This window comes from Hippocampus zosterae, chromosome 10, assembly GCF_025434085.1.
Source record: "Hippocampus zosterae strain Florida chromosome 10, ASM2543408v3, whole genome shotgun sequence".
NCBI lineage: Eukaryota > Metazoa > Chordata > Actinopteri > Syngnathiformes > Syngnathidae > Hippocampus > Hippocampus zosterae.
Window position 1 is genome coordinate 19706369 of NC_067460.1, and position 25904 is coordinate 19732272.

The 25904-nt window shown below is 43.3% G+C and overlaps 1 protein-coding gene across 3 annotated transcripts in view; it reads right to left on the reverse strand.

Moving 5' to 3' along the window:
• Positions 1-261: 261 nt before the first annotated feature.
• Positions 262-25904, reverse strand: part of limk1a (LIM domain kinase 1a) — a 33226-nt gene continuing 7583 nt past the window's right edge. For 2 of the 3 annotated variants that reach the window (XM_052077403.1, XM_052077404.1), the window contains 14 exons: positions 18850-18988; positions 9712-9821; positions 8601-8816; positions 8339-8444; positions 7085-7287; positions 6772-6958; positions 6264-6350; positions 5310-5441; positions 5150-5209; positions 4885-4950; positions 4518-4686; positions 4339-4394; positions 3375-3532; positions 262-3031 (listed from right to left, as the gene is read on the reverse strand). In XM_052077403.1, the coding sequence (XP_051933363.1) occupies positions 2863-3031; positions 3375-3532; positions 4339-4394; positions 4518-4686; positions 4885-4950; positions 5150-5209; positions 5310-5441; positions 6264-6350; positions 6772-6958; positions 7085-7287; positions 8339-8444; positions 8601-8816; positions 9712-9821; positions 18850-18988 (1858 nt within the window). In that variant the 3' untranslated portion in view covers positions 262-2862. Of the gene's footprint in view, positions 3032-3374; positions 3533-4338; positions 4395-4517; positions 4687-4884; positions 4951-5149; positions 5210-5309; positions 5442-6263; positions 6351-6771; positions 6959-7084; positions 7288-8338; positions 8445-8600; positions 8817-9711; positions 9822-14106; positions 14379-18849; positions 18989-25904 lie in introns of those variants that run through there. The other variant, XM_052077405.1, reaches the window with a different exon arrangement.

Genomic DNA, 25904 nt, shown 5'->3' on the forward strand with positions numbered 1-25904 from the left:
ACAACACAATTCATGACTTAAGAGCAAGAAATTAGGCTTTTAGATAGTGACACCTTGAGGTTGAAGTGAAGTACGACCGTTCTGTGGTGTTTTTCTTCCCCGACTTGGCTTCAGCTTCTCTACACTCATTTAACTGTACAATGTCAATTGGGCCCCGATTGGAAAAGTGGCATAAAACATTAACAGACGGTCATTGTTAACCATTAGATCATACTGTGTAACGTAGGCATCGTTAATGTCAATTATAAAATGAACACTGACTGGTTTATGGAGCAAGTTTTATTTTCAGCCCAGACAAAAAAAAAAAGGAGTAAAAAGAAAAAAAAAACACTCGTCGCCTCCTCAAGAGTACGAATGTTCACGTTTAGGATTTAAAGTGCAGAATTGTTTTCACAGCTTGTGTAAAACTTAAATAAGACAACAAAATAACTAGAATATTAAAATATGAAAACAAAGAGCGAAGCTCAGGAAAATACAAATATCAGCAAGGACGAGAAGAAAATCTCATACAAACAGTATTCAGTACACTGAAATTTTGCTTGCGTGTACGATACCAAAAAAAAATAAAAAAAATCAGGAAACCAGATCATTTTTCAAGTCGTTGGCAAGGCTAGCTTACAACAAAGGCACAGCATTGATCAGAGGTATTGATCCTTTGCAAAGAAGTGCTGCGGCAACATTCTAATTGCTCATCACATCGTCCCCAATGAGACATCATCAACGTGCTCACATGGCTCACACAGGAAATACAGATAGGAACATGTACACTTGAAACACATCACCGCAGAAGTCTGCTCTGAATAAGCAATCGTGATTAGCAGGCTCGATAGTGATGACATGCTCTTTACGTAGACTGTTACTGTGTTCTGCATTGACTTCATGGTGAAGGAAAACCAGGAAACAACAGCCCTGAGCCAAAGGGGAGTAACGAAGAGGCGGAAGTTCGGTTTCGCTTTGGGCAAAAGACTAGCTAGCGGTCAGTGTTTGCAGCCAAGCCATCAGACATTACACACAACATGGTTGACAAAAGGACCACTGAGCAAGGCAGCAAGCAGAGTGGGGACACCGCATCCTCAGAGAAGCTAACACAGGAAAACTCGATCCTCAGGAGCTTTCAAACTGGACATGCTTTGAAACCCAAATTGTACACTAAATTGTCCCCATAGTTGATGTTCAATCAAAGAGGAGCATAGAACGCGAAAAAGATGACATCATTTTACGAATCCGAGACCAGTTTGATTACGAGAGGATGGATTTTCCCAAATGTCATATTTCGAAAGGCTCAACCAGTGTCTTGCATCATGAAATCAACCTGAACCAACATTAATTTCTTAATATCACAAGTAGCCCAAAAGAAGGAGATAAAAAGAAACATGGCTTAAACTAGCCATTTTGGTTAATATAGTGCAAATGAAAATCTATACAAAAGATTTCAGTGGTTTTCATATGTAAAACAGATGCTGTTTTGTTTACTATCTTATTTAAAAATGTTATTTAACATCACAATATTCAGGCTTCAAAGGCAAACCAACTACAGCAATTGTACCATGCAGCTTGTGTGAACAGAAGCCGGAAAAAAAAAAATCAACTTTTTTTTTTGTTTACAGCCAAGAGATTTGAAAAGGTGCAAGTGAGACATTTTGTGGAAACAATCATTTCCAAGGCGGGTGCCACTGTATACATTTCGGCCATGGACACAGACAAACGGATGAAAACGCGGTATAAAGTGATATCTACAGACGGATTGGACGTGTAAACATACAGCAGGTGGACACAGAGTAGGAGCCAGAATGTGGTACTATGAAGATGAACAATACAAAGATATACCGTCAACCGTACCTACATGGCTACTTTCGCGTTGCAGAATTTGAAGGGTGTTTTAATCCACTTCCAAATAGGAAGGGAAAAGCTTCAATGCACGGAACTATCGGAACAGAAAGCGGATGACACATTTAGCACCGCGTGAGATCAAATGGAGGGAGATGCAGTCACAAACTAATGACCTATCAAATGGTGATTCCCATAAACTCCAGTCAAAACCTTTCAATCTCCGTCGTTTTGAGTCAAGCCAGCCAATAAAAATAGAGCAATGATGCAAATACGTATAGAAAATATGTCTTTACATTTACAATATTTAACACATTTACAACGTCGCCACTTATGTACACCAGTGCACATTAGAATATTGAAGATGCCACGTCAGCCGGGAGGAGGAGATGCGAACACAATTTCACCACAACCGTGTGTGTGTGTGTGTGTGTGCGTGTGATCACCTCACAGTTGAATCAGTGCTACACAATGAGCATTAAAAGTTTTGGGACACGATGAGTAAGAATGAAACCAAACCGTTTCGGCTTGCACTCTCTAGTCGACGATAGAGAACATGTGAAACGCAGCTCGGTTCGTACACGTTTTGTGACAACCGGCTCGCTCTGCTAAGTCACGGTAGCACTTGCAAAACACGTGCACAATGTTTTCAATCGAGTTGCAAACAGAAGCTGTTCTATGACTTATCGTTTAGCCGTTTCAGCCACATAAACACATTTTGGAGTAACGGCAAAGGTAAAATCTACCTTATACGGGAGTGGCATACTGATCTGAATGTGGATGCTGACGGCGTACGTCATGCTCTGCCTTAAGCATCATGTGCAGCAGAGAATCCAGCCACGAGACTGGACATAAGACGATGTGCACTCCATTTGAAAAAAAAAGTGGCTTTTCAGATGCACGTTGGTCCTCCTGAGTCTACTTGCTAGGCCTGAGCCAAGCCGCATGTTTTGCATCCGCTCGGGGAGGGGGGCATAGAGAGAGTTACATTGCATGATTGGGTCCCTCGGACCCTTCCTCCTGTCCGGTCCAGCCTTATTCCTGCTGTTCGGTGTGAACGTGCAGGCCGTTTTCGGCCCGAGTGATGTTGTTTTTCTCCCAGAAGGCCTTGTGCAGCTGTTCCATTTCAGACACCAGTGGCAGGCCCATGTCCAAGTGCATCTTCAGGTTCTCCAACCATCCCTCCAGTTTGGAGAAAGCCGGGCTACAGATGTAGAAGAGACAGTCAGCTTTCAAACTCAAAAGACATATCTCGTAAAAAAGGGACACCGGACCCAAAACGAATCTGCCTGTTCAAGCGAGTTCTCTAAAGTAAATGACCGCGTCTCATTACGAGCTGAACTTTTCCCACCCCTGCTCTGTCATTATACTCGTCATTTGATAAAACATCGGCAGCACTGAAAAAGAACACAATTGTATTATCGACCGACTTAAGGGAGGTGTATTGAGTTCCAACTTGTGCCGGTCAGCTAACCCGAATGTGACGCGTCAAGTGAGGAAGGCATCTCATTTTGCGTGGATTGTCCTTATTACATGTGATATCTGACCGTTTATCAGCGTCAAGGTCACAGCACACAGCGGCAATGGGGAAGAAGGCCGTGGGACAATCGGGGGGACAGTAGTGCTCTAGGAAGCCCGACACGTTCAGTCCAAAGTCCACCGCTCTGGGGAGGTAGTCCGGGTCAGCATTGACCCTGCCGATGATCTGAAAGCACACGCACAAAAAAACAAGAGTGAGCAGAAAAGAAGGAATTGTGCCCTTCTGCAACTGAGATGAAATAAAACCTCCAGACCAAAGCTGCAGACTGCAGTTGCATTTTGCATTTCTGGCAGTAACCGCAGGAGGCGACTTTTAGCCTCCTGCTCCATTCTCCATGCAATAGTGTCCCCTCTGGAAAAGTCATTTTCTGGCCTCTTTGAACAAATTAGGATAATGGGAGTGTGGCCAGGGATAAAAAACCACCAGTTGCATCACCAGCGGATAGTTTTCAGTTCTTTGGTTTCCTTAAACATGACTTACGAGTGAACAAATAAGCTGTGGCTACATTTCATGAGGTTGCTCAAATTATTGGGGCGGCATTTTGCACTCATTGTTTGACGTGGCTATTTAACTCATTCACTCCCAAAGACGTTTTTAAACGTCTTTTCGGACTTGGTCCAGAATTGGCTGGTACTGAATGAGTTAAATGCGTATGACACACTGGAACTATAAGTGGAGTGAGGCAACAACAAAAAAAAAGCCAAGGTTTGATGAATTTCGATATCACGTTTGCTTGAGCTACATGTCGTTGGACAGAATTTGTGGAGAACAACTTCTGAGTGAGTCCGAATAGCTCGGAAAAAAAATGGATGGTTAGACAATTGTTTGCGCCTTTACATAGGAACATTTCTATTTCGAAATCGTATCCCCGACCTGGATGAAAATGAAACGCATATAAGAATCACAAGTCGTGCTCTTTCATGCACAGCGTTCCCCACAATACAACAATGACGTCCTGAATGATGACTCACCTCGCAGAGCATGATACCGAACGAGAAGATGTCCACCCTCTCATCGTAACTCTTTCCTGGGGAAGAACAAAAACAGATTCAAGTTCAAAGTGATTATCCGACATGGATTTTGACACAAAAAGTCGATAATCAAGAGGTCTGCCTCAATAAGATGCAAACAAGTTTCTCCTCATTCATACCGTGGATCATTTCGGGAGCCATCCAGTAAGGGTTCCCCACCACCGTGTACCTCTTCCTCCGATCGGGTCTCTTCAGACCCGACAGTTTCCCCTGCGAAAACTTCTCCTCGTGTTTATCGTCCACCATGAGGCGCGCCAATCCAAAGTCTGCCACCACCACTGTGTTGTTCTTCACAAACACACACACACACACAAGATGTCCGCTATTCAGTATTCGTTGCCGTTGGAGGTTTCGAATAAAATCAAGGAATATCTTGGCGAGCGCGGCACATTAAAGCGCAATCTGCTGCTTGAGATTTCACATCTTCACTTGAGTTAACTTCTCTCTGACGCCACTAAACCTGAACAGTGCACAAAGAGTTCGTACCTCCCGGACAAGACAGTTGTGAGAGTTCAGATCTCGGTGGATGATGTTCATGGAATGCAGATAGGACTACAACGACAGACAAGAAAACAAACGTTGGTAGTGTTAGTAAAAATAATTTCACTTCGAGGGGCCGACATTGTGACAGCAGAAATTCCCGAGTCATGCGGGACTTTGGTCATTGTGCCAATGGGAAGCCAAATAAACGACAAACAATGAACTTATCCGGCTGGAATTTGTGAACCGTTGACATGCGTGTTCAACTCACCATCCCAGCGGCGATGTCCTTGGCAAAACCGACCCTCTGGTTCCAAGGGTAGTTGCTATCCTGGGAGAGGAAATTCACTGTCAGATGATACAGATCAAGCTCGATCCTGAAAAATGATTTGGACGTTTCCCCTTCTCCAAACACGGGAATTTCCTCTCACCATTTTCTTGATGATTTCCCTCAAGGTGCCGCCCTTGATGTACTCTGCGATGAAGTTCAGTCGCTTGTCTTTGTAGAGGACGCCGATGAATTTAAGCACATTGGGGTGATCCAAGCAACGCATGACCTTCACCTGACGAGACATTCGCATGACAAGTTTGTGACTTTTAACGTCAACAGCTGGCCAGATTAACGTAACGGTGTAAATTTTCCGCGCTCAGTTTTCGACTTCACGGGTGCTTCCTAAACTGTTACAAGAATTAAATAGAAACTTCTTGTTGTGTGTCATAATGAGAGACGTTTAGCAGAATCGCATTTATCTGCACCACCTCTACAGCTTGCCTGGGATTGAACGTGTGGAGCCTGAAAGGGAGTGAACGGGGCAGCTTTAAAGAGGCTGAAAAATGGAGCAATTTTTGTGTCTTTTAAATCAGTATGACGCTTTTTTTTTCATTTATTCAAACACATTTAACTCCTTCACATTTGTAGCTGCACATGAATAATCACAACATGACTGCATGGAGGACGCATAAATGATCTGGTTCCATTTATGAAGGTCAACATCAGTGTCTGCAAGTTGCTTGTTAGCCGCTAGGTGGCACTAGTATATTTGGTCTGTCGCCAATGAAGCATTGCGCTGACATTGCAGCATTGGGCAGCCTACTTCCTCCACCGTCAACCACTTCAGGACGTTATTCTACGAAGTTCACTCCTCTGTTTGGCTCTGAAGCATCACTGTGGACGCCACCTACTGTCATCACGGCGGCTGGGCCGAATCGCTAAGCAAGCACCTTTGAGGTCATTCTCGCCTAGAAAAAACCAATTCACTTGACCCGCCTTTATGCGCTGATGACAATTTTGCACCAAGGCGTTCCTTTTACACCCAGAGGCGAAGACAAAGGTCATCACATTTAGTCCACATGGTGAACTAAAGAGGGCTTAAACATTGGCTCACCTCTTTCAGGAATGTTCTTTGCGTTTCATCATCGAAGCGAATCAGCTCTTTCATGACCATCACCTCTCCAGTCTCCCTGTGGGTCACCTAGAAAAGTAGAGATGGGCCAAGTGAAGCCTCATGAAGCAACCATGAACCAACTCTCTACACACGTCGCTGCAACTAAACAGAATGAATCTCAACTGTGTGACTGACGATTTATGGACGTTCTCTCTCCACACAGCCCCAAACGAGACGTCAGTTTCCCCTGGTCAGGTTGACACGCGTCTCGAAACGGGACTTCATTTTCCACGCCCACTTTTACTCTACACAAGCTTTGAAACACCGTTTAAAAAATCTTTTGGGGCCCTTCACTAGTTAAGGACAACTGGAGTTAATCCTCGGCATAGGGCGATGCTTCCATTTTCTACGTCGCTTCTGTAATTTGAGGATATGAGTACAAAACGCACCATCTCTCAAAAAACAGGATAAGGCGTACTCCATTTAAATGTAATAGCATTGAATGTACCTTGATGGCCTGTCCGAAGCAGCCCTTCCCAAGCACTTCTCCGTGGATGAGGTCAGATGGACGGAAGATGCGGTGTGTCCGGTTGGAGACGACTCGAAGCGACTCCGAGCGGTTGATGTCTTTCCTCGGCGAGATGGGGGACGCGGCTTTGCTGGACCCTGGCGACTTATCGATGCTGTAGCTCCGCCTGCAGAAATTCATCCAGAAAACATTTTGGGATGGGATCCAGAAACTGTAAATCTAGTCCAATAGTTTTTACACCAACATTGTCCATTGGTCATCTATCTACAAATAAGAAAAGAAAGCATCTTACGTGACAAGGCGTGATTTCAGGTTGCTCACGTCAGGTATTGGAGATTGGGTGATAGGCAGGATGGGCAAGATGGGGCTGGGCAGCGGAGGGGACAACGGGCCATCCGCCTGCTCTGAAGTGCTCCCCTCTTGCACCCGACTGTGAGGGTCGTGTTCGATGGTGAGCTGGAGCAAGCGACTCGTCTCCTGAATGAGCAGGTCGATCTGAGAAGGCGCACGCTGAAAGGTCAGTTTAACATGACAGTACAAGCAATTGCGGATAGGTGAAGAAATGGTCATGCAATATGTTCACAGTGAGTCCTTGGCATATGTCCGCTGACTTCTATTGTGGTGTTATGTATTGACTGCAAGTACAGTCCATTTACAAAATTAATTGGTTCTGGAAGAAATTTCTTTAAACATTTGTAAGTAGAGACGCTTTTACCATGTAAATGCCCTAATCCGTTCCAAGCCCCCCCAAAATTCAGTCATAAATGTTTCCTAAAGCATAAAATGCATCAAAATATGTAACCAATACTTGTAACAATTAGATTATTCATTCATCTTCCGTACCGCTTGATCCTCACTAGGGTCGCGGGGGGTGCTGGAGCCCATCCCAGCCTTCTCCGGGCAGTAGGCGGGGGACACCCTGAATCGGTTGCCAGCCAATCGCAGGGCACACAGAGACGAACAACCATCCACGCTCACATTCACACCTAGGGACAATTTTTAGAGCGTCCAATCAGCCTGCCATGCATATTTTTGGAATGTGGGAGGAAACCGGAGCACCCGGAGAAAACCCACGCAGGCCCGGGGAGAACATGCAAACTCCACACAGGGAGGCCGGAGCTGGAATCGAACCCGGTACCTCTGCACTGTGAAGTCGACGTGCTAACCACTGGACTGCCGGGCCGCCACAATTAGATTATTGCACAATAAATGAGAGTTGGGCATAATGTTAAAAAAAAAAGGTCAAGAAAATAAATGATTTTGCTGTTGAGGCGTTTCGTAACTTGAAAATTTCGTATGAAGAGACGTTTGTTTAGGTTTCATAGTTTTTAGGTTTTACCATGATTTGCGGCCAGAAATGCAATAAATCAAAGTAGATGACATAATTACTTATTGAGCCAATGTTGAGAACCCAAGAAGAACATCAAAAGCAAAAATGAGCTGTTCTGCTCACAAAATTATGTAACAAATGTGGCAGACGAACAACCATGAATCCCTAAATGGCAGACAGTTAAATAAATGTTTTGCAGGCTGTGAAGTAAAATACCTCATCCAGAGGAACATTGTGGATTGGCGTCCCATTGATTTCGAGGATCCTGTCTCCCACATGGATGGAATTTTTCACATCTGGACTAATGCAGTCAGTATCCACCCTGGGAAAAAGGACACGGGACAAAACACAAAGGGGAATGACTCACTCTTTGATCTTTTCTCCCATATTTCTGGCACTGTTAAATATATTTTCTTAATTCCGTCACATTGCATAGCTCGCCCTTCACTTTCCCAAAACCACGGCCTTGGAGACTCACTGAGAGACCCTGACGGTGCGTCCGAGTTCCGGACTGCAGTCTTCATTCGGGCTGAGCGACTGGTCGATAGCCACTGAGAAGCCCCTCCCCCGGCACCCATTGGCGCCCTCGGCGGAGGCGGGGATCGACACCAGCGTGACCGTGTGAGGGATCCGTGAGCATGGTGAGTCCGGCAGCGACACGGGAGTGACGATGGTCTCGTAGTAACAATGACCACTGGAGGGAGGGTGGAGAAACATGGAACTCATTCAGTACCAGCCAATTCTAGACCAAGTCTGAAAAGACGTTTAAAAACGTCTTTGGGAGTGAATGAGTTAATCATGATTGACTCGCTGTTTAATTTTGAATGCACATGTATTGTACTGCTTCTTTCACATCACTTCCTCTGAAGACCAAAAACGATTTCGTTTCTCACTGCGTGAGTGGTTTTGTTTTTTAAAACCAAAGATTGACAACAGCCATACTTACAGTCAGCACTGTTTGATGCCCATACCGAAAGCCTCCGAGGCATATTAAAGATTTGGTCAAAGACCAATTGCTGCCACATCCAAACTGTCCAGATGACTCATGCAGATTGGTTTAGTGTTTTCAAACACCACTAATCACCCCAAAAACACTTGAAATTGCATTTTTAATGGATTTCAAGACTTTCTGTGGCTTAAAAAAGAAAGTCTTATGCAACTGTTCCTGCTTTGAGCGTGATTAACAAGATTTTGCTTAAGCTATAATTTTCCAGCTCATGGAAAATGTCATTTAATTTCTCTTTGGTCTACTGCTCATTATTTGTGTTTGTGTGTGTGTGTGTGTTTTAGTGCTCTTCAAAAGGCTCAGAGATTTTTTTTGTGGTCATTTTATTAGATTTCACTTTGTAATGGCAGAAGCCAATATAAACTAGGAAAACAGCCACTATCTACACTTTGATTTGCATTGTAAGTAATCTCCAAATCTAATAGTCCAATTTGTGTTTAATCGTGTTAGTATGCATGTCGTGGCATTTATCGCAAAGCCCCTTTCACTTTTACACCGGAGCCATCCCTTATTTCCTGAACTGTGATGCAGAAGTCCTGAAAATGATTCCACCCCGCGGCACTTTTCAAAAGTCGGAGCTCACCAGTAGAGCTTGGATCGCTCCACCAGAGCGTATGTGTCACCATCACCGATGAACGTCCTGCAATTGAGACAGGTGAAGCATTCGGGGTGATACTTTTGCTCCCCTGCGACCTGTGGGAGAAAAACAAAATGCAATGTTAGACGAGTAAAGCCTTTTCCCGCACCCAGGAAGCAACATAAGGTCTGGGACTCGGGTGGGAAGTCGGGCAAGAGCTGATAGATTAGGTTTCCTGCTGCCAGATCGCCTCTTGGGCTTCAAGCGGTTGCGCAAAAAGCAAGAGAATTGAGTTAGGGCCAAAAACAGAGGCGGTGATGAGCACATTAATCAACTTCTGCAGATTTCATTTGTTGACAGAAATGAAATTACCTCACTCATAACAGATAAATAACACAGATAGTGATCCATCTTGACCTATTTTTTTTAAAAAATGTTGTCCTTTTCATGCAAAAGCGTTCAATAGATAGCACATGCCATGATTAAACATGATGGTGGCTTTCATTTACTCCCAGTGCCAGAGACAAACTTGAATTAAGTCTCAAATTCATTTCATGAGATATGATTCATTCATTCATTCATCTTCCGTACCGCTTGATCCTCACTAGGGTCGCGGGGGGTGCTGGAGCCCATGCCAGCCGTCTCCGGGCAGTAGGCGGGGGACACCCTGAATTGGTTGCCAGCCAATCGCAGGGCACACAGAAACGAACAACCATTTACACTCACACCTAGGGAGAATTTAGAGTGTTCAATCAGCCTGCCATGCATATTTTTGGAATGTGGGAGGAAACCGGAGCACCCGGAGAGAACCCACGCAGGCCCAGGGAGAACATGCAAACTCCACACAGGGAGGCCGGAGCTGGAATCGAACCCGGTACCTCTGCACTGTGAAGCCGACGTGCTAATCACTGGACTACCGGGCCGCCCTGAGATATGATTAACATTGTATTGTTATTCTCTTAAAGGGAAGGCCACTTCTTGATTGACCTTGAGGTTAATTAACCGCACAATCAGTAACAGCCGATACTACGAATGTTCGATAGCGCTTTTGTTCAGTACATTATTCACCGGTATCAGCAGAATTCAGGAGTATCTGATACCTTGAAATAAGGCAGGTATCCCAGCTGCTCATCCTTTTTTTCTTCCTTTTTTGATGAAGCTCCAGCAACAACAGTTAACAATTGTGCACATGTACCCCGAGATGTGGCTATGCACGATCAGGGAGAGTACTCTGTAAGGTGTGCAAAACATCCAAAAAGCATCTCTAGAGAGTCACTTTTTAAAAAGACCAACTGACACAGAACGAAAAGGGAGAAACCCGAGACAAAGAGGGGGAAACACGGACAGCATCAGTCCAAGTCGAATCAATTAAATCAGTGTCCACGGCCACATGCCTCCTGCCCCACCCTCTTGGGAGAGCGGCACTGACAACAGAAACGCACAGGAAGAGACGGCAGGAGCAATACTCTGCTCAAGCATATCAGTCATAGCTGACTTTGAATAAAAGAATTAAGACCTCTTGGGGAAAAAAAAAAATCGACATTTTAACATGAGAGCCTTAAACAGTTCATTTATGATACCGTCGGTCCATTTATTGGATGCACAAGCACCATCTCACACAATGAAGATATTTTGAAGGAAAGAAGAAGCGGTAGAATTGACGCGTGTAATGCAAAGGAAATTTACTATTACGTGACCCGGTGAGGTGATTTATTACTGGATAACTAATCAAGTGAGGGCTTCAGGAAATGAACGTAACGTCACTCTCTCTGTTGTGATGGAAACCTGACCTGCACGCGCTTTTGTGTGTGTGTGTGTGTGTGTATACACTGCCAAATAGGAAACAGGAAGAAGAGAAGACAGCTGGACAGGGATGAAATGGGTGTGTGGCTTTGTATAATATGACACCGCAGCTGCCATTTGCTTAAACACACACACACACACACGAAAGCACGAGCCCGCACACACACACACTCAAACCACATATGACAGACGACAGCTGGGGTCATTATGATAAGGAAACACATCCACCCCAAGGTGACAATTATAAAGGGTGGAAGATATGAATGCTAGAGAAAAATACGAGGAGAATGAAGCTGTTGTAACACGTCCAAATGGAAGTCACCACTGCTCGTGTGGTGTGGGGACCATGTGACTGTTGACCAAACAACTCACTTGTATAAACCATCGCATCACATTTTGACTAAATGAGATAGCATGCGGTCTGTGTTCAGGCTGCCGTAGTCTATCAACAGCGTATGAGCTCATCGCGGTTTGGCAAACTCTGACCAAATGTCTCCCGTCACGGGAGAAGGCCCAACTGTTTGGTGCATTCAAGGGAAAGCTTATTTCGCAACACAGTCGTCTATTTCTATGGCTGCGGGGGTTTCAGGTCACTGGACATGATGATTTTGTTGTTTTGCTTCTTCCAGTTTCAACGTCTGCCAGCCCTCAAAAGCCAGCGTGTCTGACTTGGTGGTTTGTGTACCTTTTATCATATTTTGCTCTGTTGGAAAAAAATGTCAGGGATTGAACTGTAAGTCAGCGGCACACAGGCACCCTGCTTTCTGCTTATTGCAAAATGGTTAAAGTAACAATCAAGTGGCAATAATAATGAACGAATAATGGAATGTGCATTGGAAAGAGAGCCATGTTTTTAGTCTTTATTCGAAGTGCCTTGCATCCAAAATTGGAAAATGGATGAATGGATGTTTAGATGGAATATTATGCCTCCTAGTGGTTGGAGTGTGAAATCAACATTCTATGAAATCATACAACGTTCTAAAAAAAAAACATGCTATACTTTCTATTGCTTTTTCTCACTTTTTTAATTTTTATTTGTTGACGTTTGGGGGAAGGGGGGGAGCTGGAACAGATTAAAGGCTTTTTCATTCTTTTAAATAGGAAAACATAATTTCAGATACGAGCGTTGCATTTCAAGCGTTGTCGCAGAAGGATTCCGACCTGTAAATCTAGGCATCAATTGTTCAAGTAACTCAAAATTGTTTTCAAATTCTAAATAACAGTTTAATTAGTCTTTCATCTATCCGTTTCAAACTACAAGGGGTATGTCGGAATAGTTGTTACGATTGTATAATTGTCCATGTTTCTGTTATATTAATGTTATTTTGTGCTAAATGTTCTGGAAAGCGCGTTCACAACAGCCGTAGCTGTTGTGGAAGCGCGATATAAATAAAGATGCATTGTCTTGTCAACAACTAATAGGTTTTATCATGGGTAATACTTGGAGCAGGAAACAGATTATTTCTCTCGGCATGATTTACTCAAGGAAATGTTGATTCTAAATGTTGGCAGTAAGGGCTTTCATAACAGATTATATTCAGAAACAATGACTGCAGGAAGTCTGTGAAAGTTCATTCAATCTCTTACCATGCCTGTGCTCAAAGCTCGTTTATTTGATTAATATCAAAATCGGTTCACACAATTGCATTCACTATGACATCACTTTCAAATGAGCAAACAGAGATGAGGTGGGCTTAATGTGCATAATTTTTTTTTTTTACTGACTTGACTATTGTCTGTGGAATGTGCACTGACACTTTTCTGCCAGTCTGTCTAATGTCCTACTCCGAATCGTGAAAAACGCGTGAGTACAACTATGTCAAGAGGTGCTTGACATCGCCTTACAATTCGTCACCAGTGCTGATATTCATTGAGTGACTGCCTGCCTGGACAATATGCTTCTGGACAACACTAAATAAGATAAGAAGAAATGAACGTGGCCCTCCCATTAGCACCAGTCAGACAGTCTGGCTGGATATGGTCTCCATTACTCGTATCGGCAGCGGATGCAATGTTTCTCATCTGGCTCTGCTTTAACTCACTGTAATGAACTTGACATTATTTCGGAAAATACAAGGAGTTTAAAGAGCCACAGAGAAGACAGTGGGCTACATTGATGCTCAGAATGGAAACCGCAAACAGTACAGCAGCACAGCACACAGATTTGTCCAGGCCTTTACAGACCCTGGTAATGTAATTTGCCCTTTGCGTCTATCTGTAGAAATCACACCCACTGTGGTACTCGGGAATTATGGCCTGGAAAGGCAGAAGTACTGGTTCAAGATTAATAAATTATCATACAAGCGGGTCATCCATTCTCTCTAAAAATAGTGCTTATGGCTCATTAGTTTGACATGAAGAAAAAAGCCTTTGAGCGCCTCTCAGTAAAGAGGAGACCTCTGGAATTACACAGCATCCAAGTGACCCAGATTGAAATGACACATATTCTGCAGCTACGCGGTTATCGACTTCAAATTTAAAAGGGGAGGAAAGAAGTCCACGCAGCGGCCGGCAAACCATGTCAACCACTTGCCTTCTCCTGGCTCGTGCGTACTCACAGCATACATCATCAGCATCAGCATCCCAACTCCCACTCACCTTCTTGTCCCTTTTCCACAGCCTAAGACAGCAGAAGCTCCAGAAAAACAAGTCTCCCACCATGTCAGCCACCAATAGCCGGCGTGTCTCTGTTCTGTTCTAGTGCATTCTAAAGAGAACAGGCGGCCTCAGCACACCAAAAAATACACGCGAGCAGGCAACGGTCGCAGCGGCAGAAAAACTGAAGCTGCACTGGGAGGGTGAGAGCAGAGCAAAGCGACGCCTCTGCAGCTGAGCTCATCCCTCCTGTCTGCCCTCCTACACCAAATCCCCCCCCTCCTCGCCTACTTTAGCTATGACTTCACCACTTCCTGTTTGGCCCCGCCCCCTCTTGCACGCACGCCGGCCGGCTTTCTTTCCGACCCCCCCCCCACACACACACACACTTGTGTCATCAGCAAATGCTATTCTCACTTTCGATCGCCCACTTTGGCGCATTGTGACCACAACTGAGTGACTCATGTTGAAATGTAAAAACAAAAATCATGTGGCATTTGTTGTGGGAAATTAAGGATTATTTTTTATTACAACCCAGTATTACTTTATACAGTATCATGACAAGCAAATCCTGATAATGAAAATGTCTGCATTTTAGTTGAACTTTGCACACATACACAGACACACAAAAAAAAAATCAATTGTACAATACTGTTTACACCTGAATATTTATTGCCCCCCCCTTCAAGTTTAATTTGGTCACTGATAACTCTTGACAAGAGATTGGCATTGTCACCGAATTATCGATTAAGTATTCAGGTTTTGAAGCAAATTGAGGTAAATCAAGTGCAACAGACAAGCTGGCCATAGCCGCACAGTCTGATTTATTATTATTATTATTATTTTTTTACATTAATATATACAACATGGGCGGCCCGGTAGTCCAGTGGTTAGCACGTCGGCTTCACAGTGCAGAGGTACCGGGTTCGATTCCAGCTCCGGCCTCCCTGTGTGGAGTTTGCATGTTCTCCCCGGGCCTGCGCGGGTTTTCTCCGGGTGCTCCGGTTTCCTCCCACATTCCAAAAACATGCGTGGCAGGCTGACTGAACACTCTAAATTGTCCCTAGGTGTGAGTGTGAGTGCGGATGGTTGTTCGTTTCTGTGTGCCCTGCGATTGGCTGGCAACCGATTCAGGGTGTCCCCGCCTACTGCCCGAAGACAGCTGGGATAGGCTCCAGCGCCCCCCGCGACCCTAGTGAGGATCAAGCGGCTCGGAAGATGAATGAATGAATGAATGAATATATACAACATGATATGAGCTATGGGAAGCTACATCCAAACAGACCTCCACTTTGAACTATGAGGTGCATATCTTCCAGAGATCAAATGATAGTAAAAAAAAAAAAATAATATATATATATATATATATATATATATATATATATATATATATATATATATATATATATATATATATATATATATATATATACCATTCATTGATGAGTTCATCTGCAACCCGAGTGAGTATTAGCGGCTCAGGTAATGGATAAATGGTAAGTTGATCGTCATCCACGTTAATGTAATCAAATGCCCAACGTTTACTCTTAGATACAGTTCTCAACATTGTACTAAGCCATTCCAATGTCATTTTGCTGCCGGCTATGCGACACCTCTACCCCCCACCCCCTCCCTAAAACAGGGCTCTTGAAGGAATTCACCAAACGAGTAAACAAAGACACAAACAGTAAGTCACATTGTTGATGGACCGGACTGTACCCATGCTGTCATCGGGCATGTGACACACCACGCATGCGAGATCCGTTAATCTCGTTATCACTGTCCTTCCTCTCTCGTCCAATCACTATCATACTGCTGTGTCACTTCCACACCAGAGCAGCGTCTCACTTGTCCTTGTCTACTCAGTACGCTGACCCCGCCCGCTTGTTACAGGCGTGGGCTCAAGGCCATCTCAATGGTGAGGTTTTAATTAATAGGCGGCCAGACGCACTGCACGCCTGCTTCTGCTGAGACGCGTAGCTGCTGGGGATGCTCTGGCGATGGCTTTTGAGGCCATTATAATCGGAATTCTAGAATCCAGTATTCAAAAAAGCTTTCAACTGATATTTTACGGAATATTTTACTTTTAATGTTTTATATCAAAAACTGGTTTTCTCGTGTGCCTGGCCAGTTTTGTGTGAAATTTAATAAGTGAATCTTTGTTGACTGGTAACTTCTGAAAATGTTTCAACTTTGTATAATGTGGGTGTAATTTGCTGCCAAAGCATGCCTCCCCACAACACCCCATTAAAAAAAAAAACAAAAAAAACCCGCACTCACATTCCCTTTCTTCTTCCATGACATGATTTGCAAGGTTGGACAAATATCCAGAGTCACTTTCAAGCAATGGACAGGCACCGTCTAAAAAAAACTCTCTAGCAGAAACTCTCCATATTGGGTGTCACTGGCTCACTTGCATAAGACAGGGCCAGCCCCTAAAAACGGGCTCACATCAACAAGACAAGAAACAAGTGTGCCAACTGCTCTCCAGTTCTATATCCTTGGGATGTTTTGAGATATACTTTAAGCATATTTCAAACAAGTAAACGTGTCGGGGAACAAATGACGATGACAACGATGACGACAGAAGGGTGTGGGCTTATTATTTCTGACAAACAGCTCAGTCACGTACCCCGTTTTAAAAGAGGATGTTAAGGAACACAATGATAAATAAAATACATACACTATCGTGTAAACAACTATTGTAATTATTACTTTTAAATGTGTGTCTAGGGTGGGAACTAAATGACATTTCACAAGTGAACCGATGTGCGGAAATGGGGGATATTCGTCTGCAGATGATTGTCTCAAATTCTCACGGAAAGGGGAACTGCTTCAAAACCATCTGAGTCACGGACTAATTTTAGCAATATTTTTGATGCCGATGCTCAACTGGCTTGGAAATGAGGAAAGTAGCGCGTTTTAAACTCGGATCACTTTAAATGTGAAAAAGCCGAGATACTTTCAGGAGGTATTCAAATTAGCTTCTGTATTGTTTGGAGTTTGTTTGTTGCTGTACGTGAAAATGACCGCACAATTTTATTGGCAAGACATTAGGTGATTTTTTTTTTTGTGCCTCGCATGATGTTGTTACAAAGTTTCTGTCATACATTGATTGATCACCTCTCTGAGCAGTTTTAGTGATGAACGTTTTTTTTCCCCCTTTTTAAAACAAGTTTAATCAGTGCTCCCATCTAATAATACTTCAAGTGTTTGGGGCATGCGTGAGAATGTCAACAATGGCGAAACAGTGCGGTACCGTAACTGCCTTCTGTGTTCAGAACTTGCATGAAAATATGCATTTACCAAGTTTTCATTCACGTATCAAATATCGGTATTTCCAACTCCAGTTTTACCCCGAAGGACAACAATTAGGTGAACTTGCAGGTCCGATTTTGCATATTGGCCACGACGTTCATCACATCACCACGTTTCCTCAGCTACCATTTCTGAACAATGAAAACCAGACAGCGTCTGTCTCCATGTCGTCGGGCGTGGCATACACGTTCCATGCAACACAAACCCACCTCACACCCACAGAAGGTTACTAAGTCGTTACCTTTCACTCTGGCACTTTCCATTGCTAAAGTTTGACGTACAGATGTAAGATCACATACAGTTTGTGCGGGTGTACCACCCACAATCAAGCCAAGTGAAATTAAAAGTACAAAGCACTTCAGAACAACAGATTGCTCTTGTTTTGTCTACCAAATATTTGATGGCTTAAAATTGATTTATGAGCATGTTGTAACGATTATATTAACAAAAACTGGAAAGAGCGTTTGCTACTACGCAATTTCCCCAATCTATGTTGGGTAGTTGTCCTTTAAATTCACACCTTTTACATCTGGGTAGTCATGGAAACACATTCAAATGTAGGCAGTGACTTATCTCATTTTGTTGATGTCATTTGAAATGATTTTGAATTTCTTCTTTTGAATTTGTGCTTCAATGATGGATGACACACACAGCCCAGCAGTGACACAAGTTCATCTCAGAACAAAACGGAAAACAACAAGTGGGAAGTACATGTTGTGACTGGCACTGCACGTGATTTGGGTTTTCACTCACTGAAAAAAAAATCTTGTGACTTAAGATTTCACACTCCGCTCTTTGGGAATTTCTTGAGATGAAAAGCAAAACAAACAAAAGATCCCCAAGAAAGCCCCACAACAGCTTAAATGCAACAGCCTCGATAGAACCAAATAACTAAACAGTAGTTACTAAGGTGTAAACACTAGCCCGAGGATAATGTACAGGGTCATAAACTACTGCTCACTCAAACACTTTTAGGGTGACTCTGCAACATTACTGAAACTGCAACAGTAAAGGATCAAAACACGCACGCACGCATCAAGGAAGGTACTGTATTTCATCATGTGTGTATTTCATCATGTGTCGCGAATCGAGAGTTTTTATTTTGAGGCAGCCATTTCCTACGTGTCGGATAACGCGCACAAATGCACTTGCACGCAAATGCTAGTCATGAATTAGCTTGAGAAAAACTGCACACAGCATATTTTTCATTTACGTAATTATTCACCGTCTTCTCGAATAGTGCTCTAAACAAAGTGACACGGAATGTCGACAATTTTTAATCGTACTTCATATTTCAAGTCGAGAGGAGATTGACAGTACAATGCAAATGTAATGTAAAACACTACAGCCGCAAAAATAAAAAGTAGTGTCCAAGCCGAGGACGCCGAGCTGAGGAACGATGAGTTGTTAGCGGTCAAATCCTCTTACCATAATGAGGCCAGTGGTGATAAGGTCAGTGCAGCCGTGGCACATCTCCCCGAACTTGGCCCAGTAGTCATTTTTGCAGAAGAGCCGTCCATCTTTTTCATAGTACCAGTGGGACAGCGAGCTGCTGCACTCACAGCATCTAACCAAGGAAATACAAAAAGGAACACATCAACCTTTGTATCATAATTAGCGGACTCATTTTTGTTCTTTTATGTGATGTTCAACACCCTCTCAAAACATCGTATTCAAAGAAGGATGACCACTCGATGTTGTTTTGAACAAAGAATCGGTTACTTTCTCGAATATCAACTTTTACATGACAGAATGACCGGATGTTTGTAGCTAAACAATTATCTGACTGAAAACTTGCCTCGCTGCATCACTTTCCAACATCTGAATCAAAACACTGGCCAAACGAATCTGTTGTTTGGGTGTCCGTGACCTTTACATTTTAGGCAAACCCAAAAGGTAGTCCCGGTGGTGATAATGAGCACCTTTGTAAGGTCTATCACAAGCACCACTAATGAGGTGGGCAGGACGAGACATATGAGATCACATAAAAATTAAAAAAAAACCATACAGCTATGACTGGGCCTTTGTGCCCTTGTGTGTCTGTTTGTGTGTTTGTGTGACTGTTTTTCAAAGACAAAGGCAATGCTGTCATCCGCAACATCATAACGACTCGAGCACCATCCTGTCCAACGTTACGTTGATACTCAAAAGCGCCTTGGTATTTTTATTTGAACAAAAACTGAGTTGTCCATAGTATTGGTCATTTAAATTTCACCCCGCTGAGTTGCTGAATGCCAATAATTTGTTGGCATTCATTTCAAAAATGTCAAAATTTTCAAAATGTCAAAAATTGAAAAGATTTTGAAATTTTATTTGAAAGCCAAAATTTCAAAAATGAAAAAAAATTTCAATTTTTTTCTGAATTCCAGCCCTCTCCTGTTATTTAACCTGAGTGGGATCGTGGCGGGCATGGACATGCAGAGCGACATCACCAAGCCCAATGTCAAGAGTCAGACCTCATGTAAAACATGTCCCAGGTACACTCTGGAGAAGTGGAAAAATAATCTTTGGAATGGTGAATCCATTACAGGCCCGGTTGAACTACTCCAGAGTTTTTTTTTTGGAAGGGTGTAAGACGAATAGGTTGTTTTGAGGGGTTTGGATAGACCCTTCAAGTGACAGGAAATCTTCAAGAACGAATCTAGGCTAAAAATGCTCCAACTCACATTTTGGGCAATGCTTCCTACTTTTACAGTATATTATATAGTACAGGTATTATATTATATTATATTATATTATAATATACTAGCTGGTTCGCCGCCCTCTGGGCGGCTCATCAGCTAGTTGCTGCGGAAGGCTGGTAAGGTGGGCCTTCGGCCCACAAAAGTGTTGTTGCTTGGTTCAACTTTTTGTTCATCTTCATTGCTTATCGCGAAAATAAAGAGATGTTTAGCTCTACTAAATAACTAACAATTTCATTGCAATGCTTGTGGGTAGACAACATTTTTTCGCTAAGATGCCCGCGCGATCGTAGTGAGCCACTGCCTGAGCGGCGCAGTGGCGGCGCAGTGGCGGTGCGCAGTGGCGGCGCGCAGCGGCGCGGTGAAGTAGGTACGTTTTGAAAAGGGACAGACGGAAGGACAGACCGCGTGCGGGACGACGCGCAATATATATATAGATTATGCTATACTGTATTATATTACATTTATTTATATACTGCTTGTTCTTCTTCTCCCTTTCATATTTTTGCTTCTGTAAATTGGGAATTTTGCCATTGTGAGACAAATAAAGGTTTTCTTATCTTATTGTGTGGACCTACCAATGCGACATTTCATCCATAACAAGGTCACGTGAGTTCAGGGATTTACATATTCAAAATACTCAGATTCTACAACATCCTTACAGTAGCTTCCTTGTACCGTTTTGAAATGCTGCTCCAGATTCCCCTTTTTTGTGCTATTGCCATTGTTGCATAGCAGATCAAATAAACTCGCTTTGAAAGAGAATGGACAACAACAAAAAAAAGACACACACACACACACACACACACACACACACACACACACACACACACACACACACACACACTTCTGATCATTGTGTGGTCTACCAGTAGGCCGCGATCAACTGGTTGGGTACTCCTGATCAATGCTAATTCTGTTAGCCTACAAGTTTTGTCATTTTAATATGACATAACAGATGCAGTCAAAGTATGCAGGGTGACATTGCCTTAAAATACTCTCAGATCAGAGTATTTACTCTGCCCAAAAGTGAAAAGTGTGCTAATCCTCATTTTCTATGATACACTAATGTGTGCATGTGAAAAAAGTGTTGTCTTTTTTTTTTTTTTGTAATCCGTCTGAATCTGAGAGTCTACCAGCTGTGACTAAGTGAGACCCCCCAGCCCCCCCACCCCTTGCCTTTCAAGTGTCCGTCTGAACATCCAATCCCATCACATTCCTCAGTTTACTGGCATTCCTCAGCTTGGTTCCTCATGTGTACATCTGTAAACCAGTGCAGGTGTTGAGAAACTTTGCAGGTGCAGCAATTTTCCTGCTTTGACTTTGGTTAAGGTCGTCCGCTGGCCAGCTCTGCTGATTTGCACTCACTTTGCAGTACCCGGAGGACACAATTTATTCATCGCTGGCACGCCCTCTCTCTTGAGCATCTGCATGCAATGCTTTGCGGCGCATTTGAGAGAGTTATGCGGCACGCTTGGGTGGGAGGAGACTTGGAAGTGGGTCAAGGCTCTAAGATGTCAGCAGCATCCAGACAGCAGCTACGTTATTGCCCTTGCCGTGCACCCTTCAATAACTTCCCTTGAGACACATACCGGTACACACACTCCCTTACAAACCTATGGCGAGACAAATTCCCACCTAGGTGGTTCACAGCTGCGATTGTATTCATTTTTCATGCAAAACTACGTATCTGGGAGTGGCAGAATGAAATATATTGGTGAATGCACTTGTGACAAACAGAATTTGATGCCCTCAAGATATGCATCTCAATACAGGATATCTTCAAATAATTCACTACTCTGTGGTGGTGGGGAGTCGTTACAGTCAGTATTGCGATAATTTATGCAGGGATCCCAAAGCTCACATTTGGGTATTTTTTTGCGTGACTGCATTTGCAGTTGCACAGACTATAAGAGGATTATCAACATGACATACTCAGTGAGTCTTGATTTTAGGCATGTGCACACACCGGCACATGTACTGAATGTGAAAATCAGTATGAGCGCCGGGTGATTTTTTTTTTTTAAGTCATTGCACATGACTCGTGACAGACAAACAAGTATCATAAGGAGTAATTAATGACCAGAGAAAAATGAAAAAGGAGTCTGAACTGATTTGAGACACCCAGGGGCCTGAAAACAGACCCAAGCGGTGGGGATAGAAATGGAGGAGTCAAGTCCGTAAATCTAAAACCGTCGCCTCCCTCCTACTCAAATCCTCAATGGAATTAACTTAAGTGTCTGACAGAGCAATAAATTCCTTTTCCCATTTCCTTTTACTCCTTATGTGCACTGCAGTGAAATAGTTTGGTCCAAAGTAAAAGGCTGTAATTTTTGTCTGCACTAACTACCGCTTCTATAATGATTATTTGCTAAAAACAATGAAGTTGATCAGTTTGAACATTAAATATGTATATTTATTTATCCGCTATATTTGGCCATTTCTACGCAAACCTTCGGTGTCCTTGAGAACTGAAAGATAATTTTTAATTACTTTTGTTCAAACATCACAGGTATATCAGTGGCATTAAAAAAAATAGCAACCAATAATTCTATCCTTTATCGCGATAGTTTCTTGGTAAATGCTGTATATCATCCAGAAAAAAAGTTTATTGTGAAAGGACTACCAAAAAGTAAGGTTAATACAGAACACTGACTAAAATGAAACATCCATTATGAAGCTGGTCAACTTCTCAACCACCAGGCTTAGGTAACTTTTCTGGGAGAAACCCAGCATATTGTAACATTGGAAATATGCCACCAGAAAAGCTCAGCTTCCACATGATCTAATCGATGAAACGAAAGCAGGAAGGACTTCTGAGAATGAGAACGCAACCATGAATGTGAAAGTAAATAGGAAGGATTTTAACTTTCTGTTGACCTCTTGGTCCCACAGAGAGTCTTGATATTGTCCCACATTGAGTTACCGGAAATGTCCCTTCAGCATGAGCTCACGTGAGGCTAGTGGAACTACATTACCCATGTTTCTTGCACACAGAAGCAGGAAGTACTCCGGGTTCCGGTGTGAAGAAAATCTACAGATGGCTGCTAGCGATGAAATGAGAATGACAATGCAAACGTAATGGGAAGGAATTTCAATAAAAGCCGACAAACCAAGAAAGTCGACGTGCATCCATTCGTTGGGCGCACTGCATTCCAAGGCACATTGTGAATTGTTGAGAACATTTTGTGATTTTCAGTACGCCTCATCGTCTGAAAAATAGTCAATAAAGCCGCCCTGCCTTGCTTTACTTTTATACCACAAAGATAAGATATCCTTTATTTGTCCCACACTGGGGAAATTGGGGAAAAGCGGTTATTAGAAGATTTTAAATGACATACTGTATCTTCCCAGAAGGCTAAACTCGTAATATAATTTCTGAACACTTAATGTCCGCCTCAGCACATCGACCTCACAGTGCAGAGGTACCGGGTTCGATTCCAGCTCCGGCCTCCCTGTGTGGAGTTTGCATGCTCTCCCTGGGCCTGTGTGGCTTTTCTCCGGGTACTCCGGTTTCCTCCCACATTCTCCCAAAAATTGCATGGCAGGCTGAATGAACACTCAAAATTCTCCCCAGGTGTGATTGTGAGCGCGGATGGTTGTTTGTCTCTGTGTGCCCTGCGATTGGCTGGCAACCCATTCAGGGTTTCCTCCGCAGACTGCCAAAAGACAGCTGGGATAGGCTCCAGCACGCCCCGCGACCCTTGTGACAATAAAGCGGATCAGAAAATAGCTGGATGGATGGATAATGCCCTCCATATGCTCATTATCGGCCTGTTCATTCATTCCTATTTATCAGACCCCTGAGGTTATGTTATGAGACTGTTTCAGGGTGTAATATAGTTCGGAACATCTGTGCATCCTCTTAAGTGGGGGGGCCAGACGCCGGTCAAAAGTGAACATGATTCATTTGTCCGTGTTCATAGGAGTGATTGACGGTTGGATGAGAGAAATGTGCAATAACAATACAAAAGAACATTCCGTCTGCACAAAGTGTATTATTCACATTTGTGTGTCAAATCCAAATAGGATTTTGTGTTTCCCGGTATTCATACAATGTTTTTTTTGCCTATTTGACATACGGCACAAGTGTTATGAGGAAGCTAAAGCTGAAGCAATGTGTGTGTACAGGTGTTGCCCTGTACATACAACGTGCACATTGGCACCGATGCAGGAAGTGGATGGAACCAAACGGACCCGTTTCACGGGAGCCAAGGATCACCATCAGCTGACAGATGAAACCTGAAACATTTATGAGAACGCACACCCACACACATACCCACGCCCTTGACTTCAGACTCGGTTAACATCCTGCACCTTCCTAATTTGAACAGATAGTAAAAAAAAAAAAAAAGTTTCTTCAATGTGTGTCACAGAATGTTTTTGTACCTATAGCAGAGATTCCCCAGCCAGCGATCATCAGATATGCGGTGGGAAATTATCCAACGCAATTATTCGTCTGAAAATTTGTGGTGTGTGGTAGCAGGAGGTGAACGTTCACCCAACGGAAGAAGGCACATCATGAATGTGTATTCCCTCTTTGAGACATGCTTAAATCTTTTTTTTCTAACGTAAAAGATGTGCCTTGGCAAAATGAAGGTTGAGAAAGAATGCATCACGAAGACCTGCACAAACAACCTCACACGCAGAAATGTAGCTGCTCGTGAATTATTAAATCATCCATCATCCATAAAGCTCAGAGGGACGTCCATCACCTCGATCCGCAAGACATGCAGGAGTGCTGCTGAGATCTGATCAATATGTCAAGGACAGAAAAACAAGACAACAGAACATTACCGAGGCTTTTACAACTTATCTAACTGATGGCGATGAAGGCCAAATGTGTCTGCGGCGGAGAGTTTAGTATTGAGTGACTTTTTTTTTCTTTTTCTAAAGCTGAAATCCCACCGACAAGCACGCGCACACACACACACAGCCTGGGAAAGACATCTTTGTTCCCGCCCATATGATCATGCAAATTAGGGGGCATTACGGCATCCGTGCCAAAACGTTCACATTTGCATAAAGGAAAATACCAGCAGGATTCCTTAACACAGACAATAATACTCCCGACGGGACATCATTTTACCCAATGAATTCAGGTTTTAATGTCGCTCAGCTCTCACAACTAAGCATCTCCATCCCAAAACACCGTGCCCCCTTTGTGAACCTCATCTTTTTTGCCTTTTCTCTCTCCATGGTAACCAGGAATGCCACAGCAATGATGTCACCCTTCTGTGTGAGAACAGACATTAGCACACCATGTTGACCTTCCACCTTCTCTCTACAGGGCAGCTCTAAACCAGGATATCCCTTTGGTTATAGGACAACTGTGACCTTGGCAATATCGAGGGAAAATCTGTGTTCATGGTTGAACATTTACTCGATTTGAAAAATTCGCACCGAGGGGAGGAAAAATATTCAATGCATTTTCAACAGCGCTGGTTTTACGAACAGATGCTTTCGGGTGACAATGTCTGTCTGTACTATTCAGCTGGTAAACAGGAGTCTGGGGAGCCTGTGAGTAAAGACTGTGGACGGCAGCGTTTTGCTTTGTGTGAGTTAAGCTGCGAGCTCAATCTGGGAACTTCTCACTTGTTTCACTGGCTGGGGAACAATAACAGAATAACAGAAAGCTCTGGAAGCTGATTGTGGTTCAGCGAGATTCCGGAGAGACAGAGGAGTGTCTGGTCATCAGCATTTAGGAGAAAAAGTCACCGTCAGGCTTGTTTATCAATGGCAGAATGAAGAATCCGAAACACTATACAGTATATTGTTGCTATTTGAGAGACTAATAAAGGT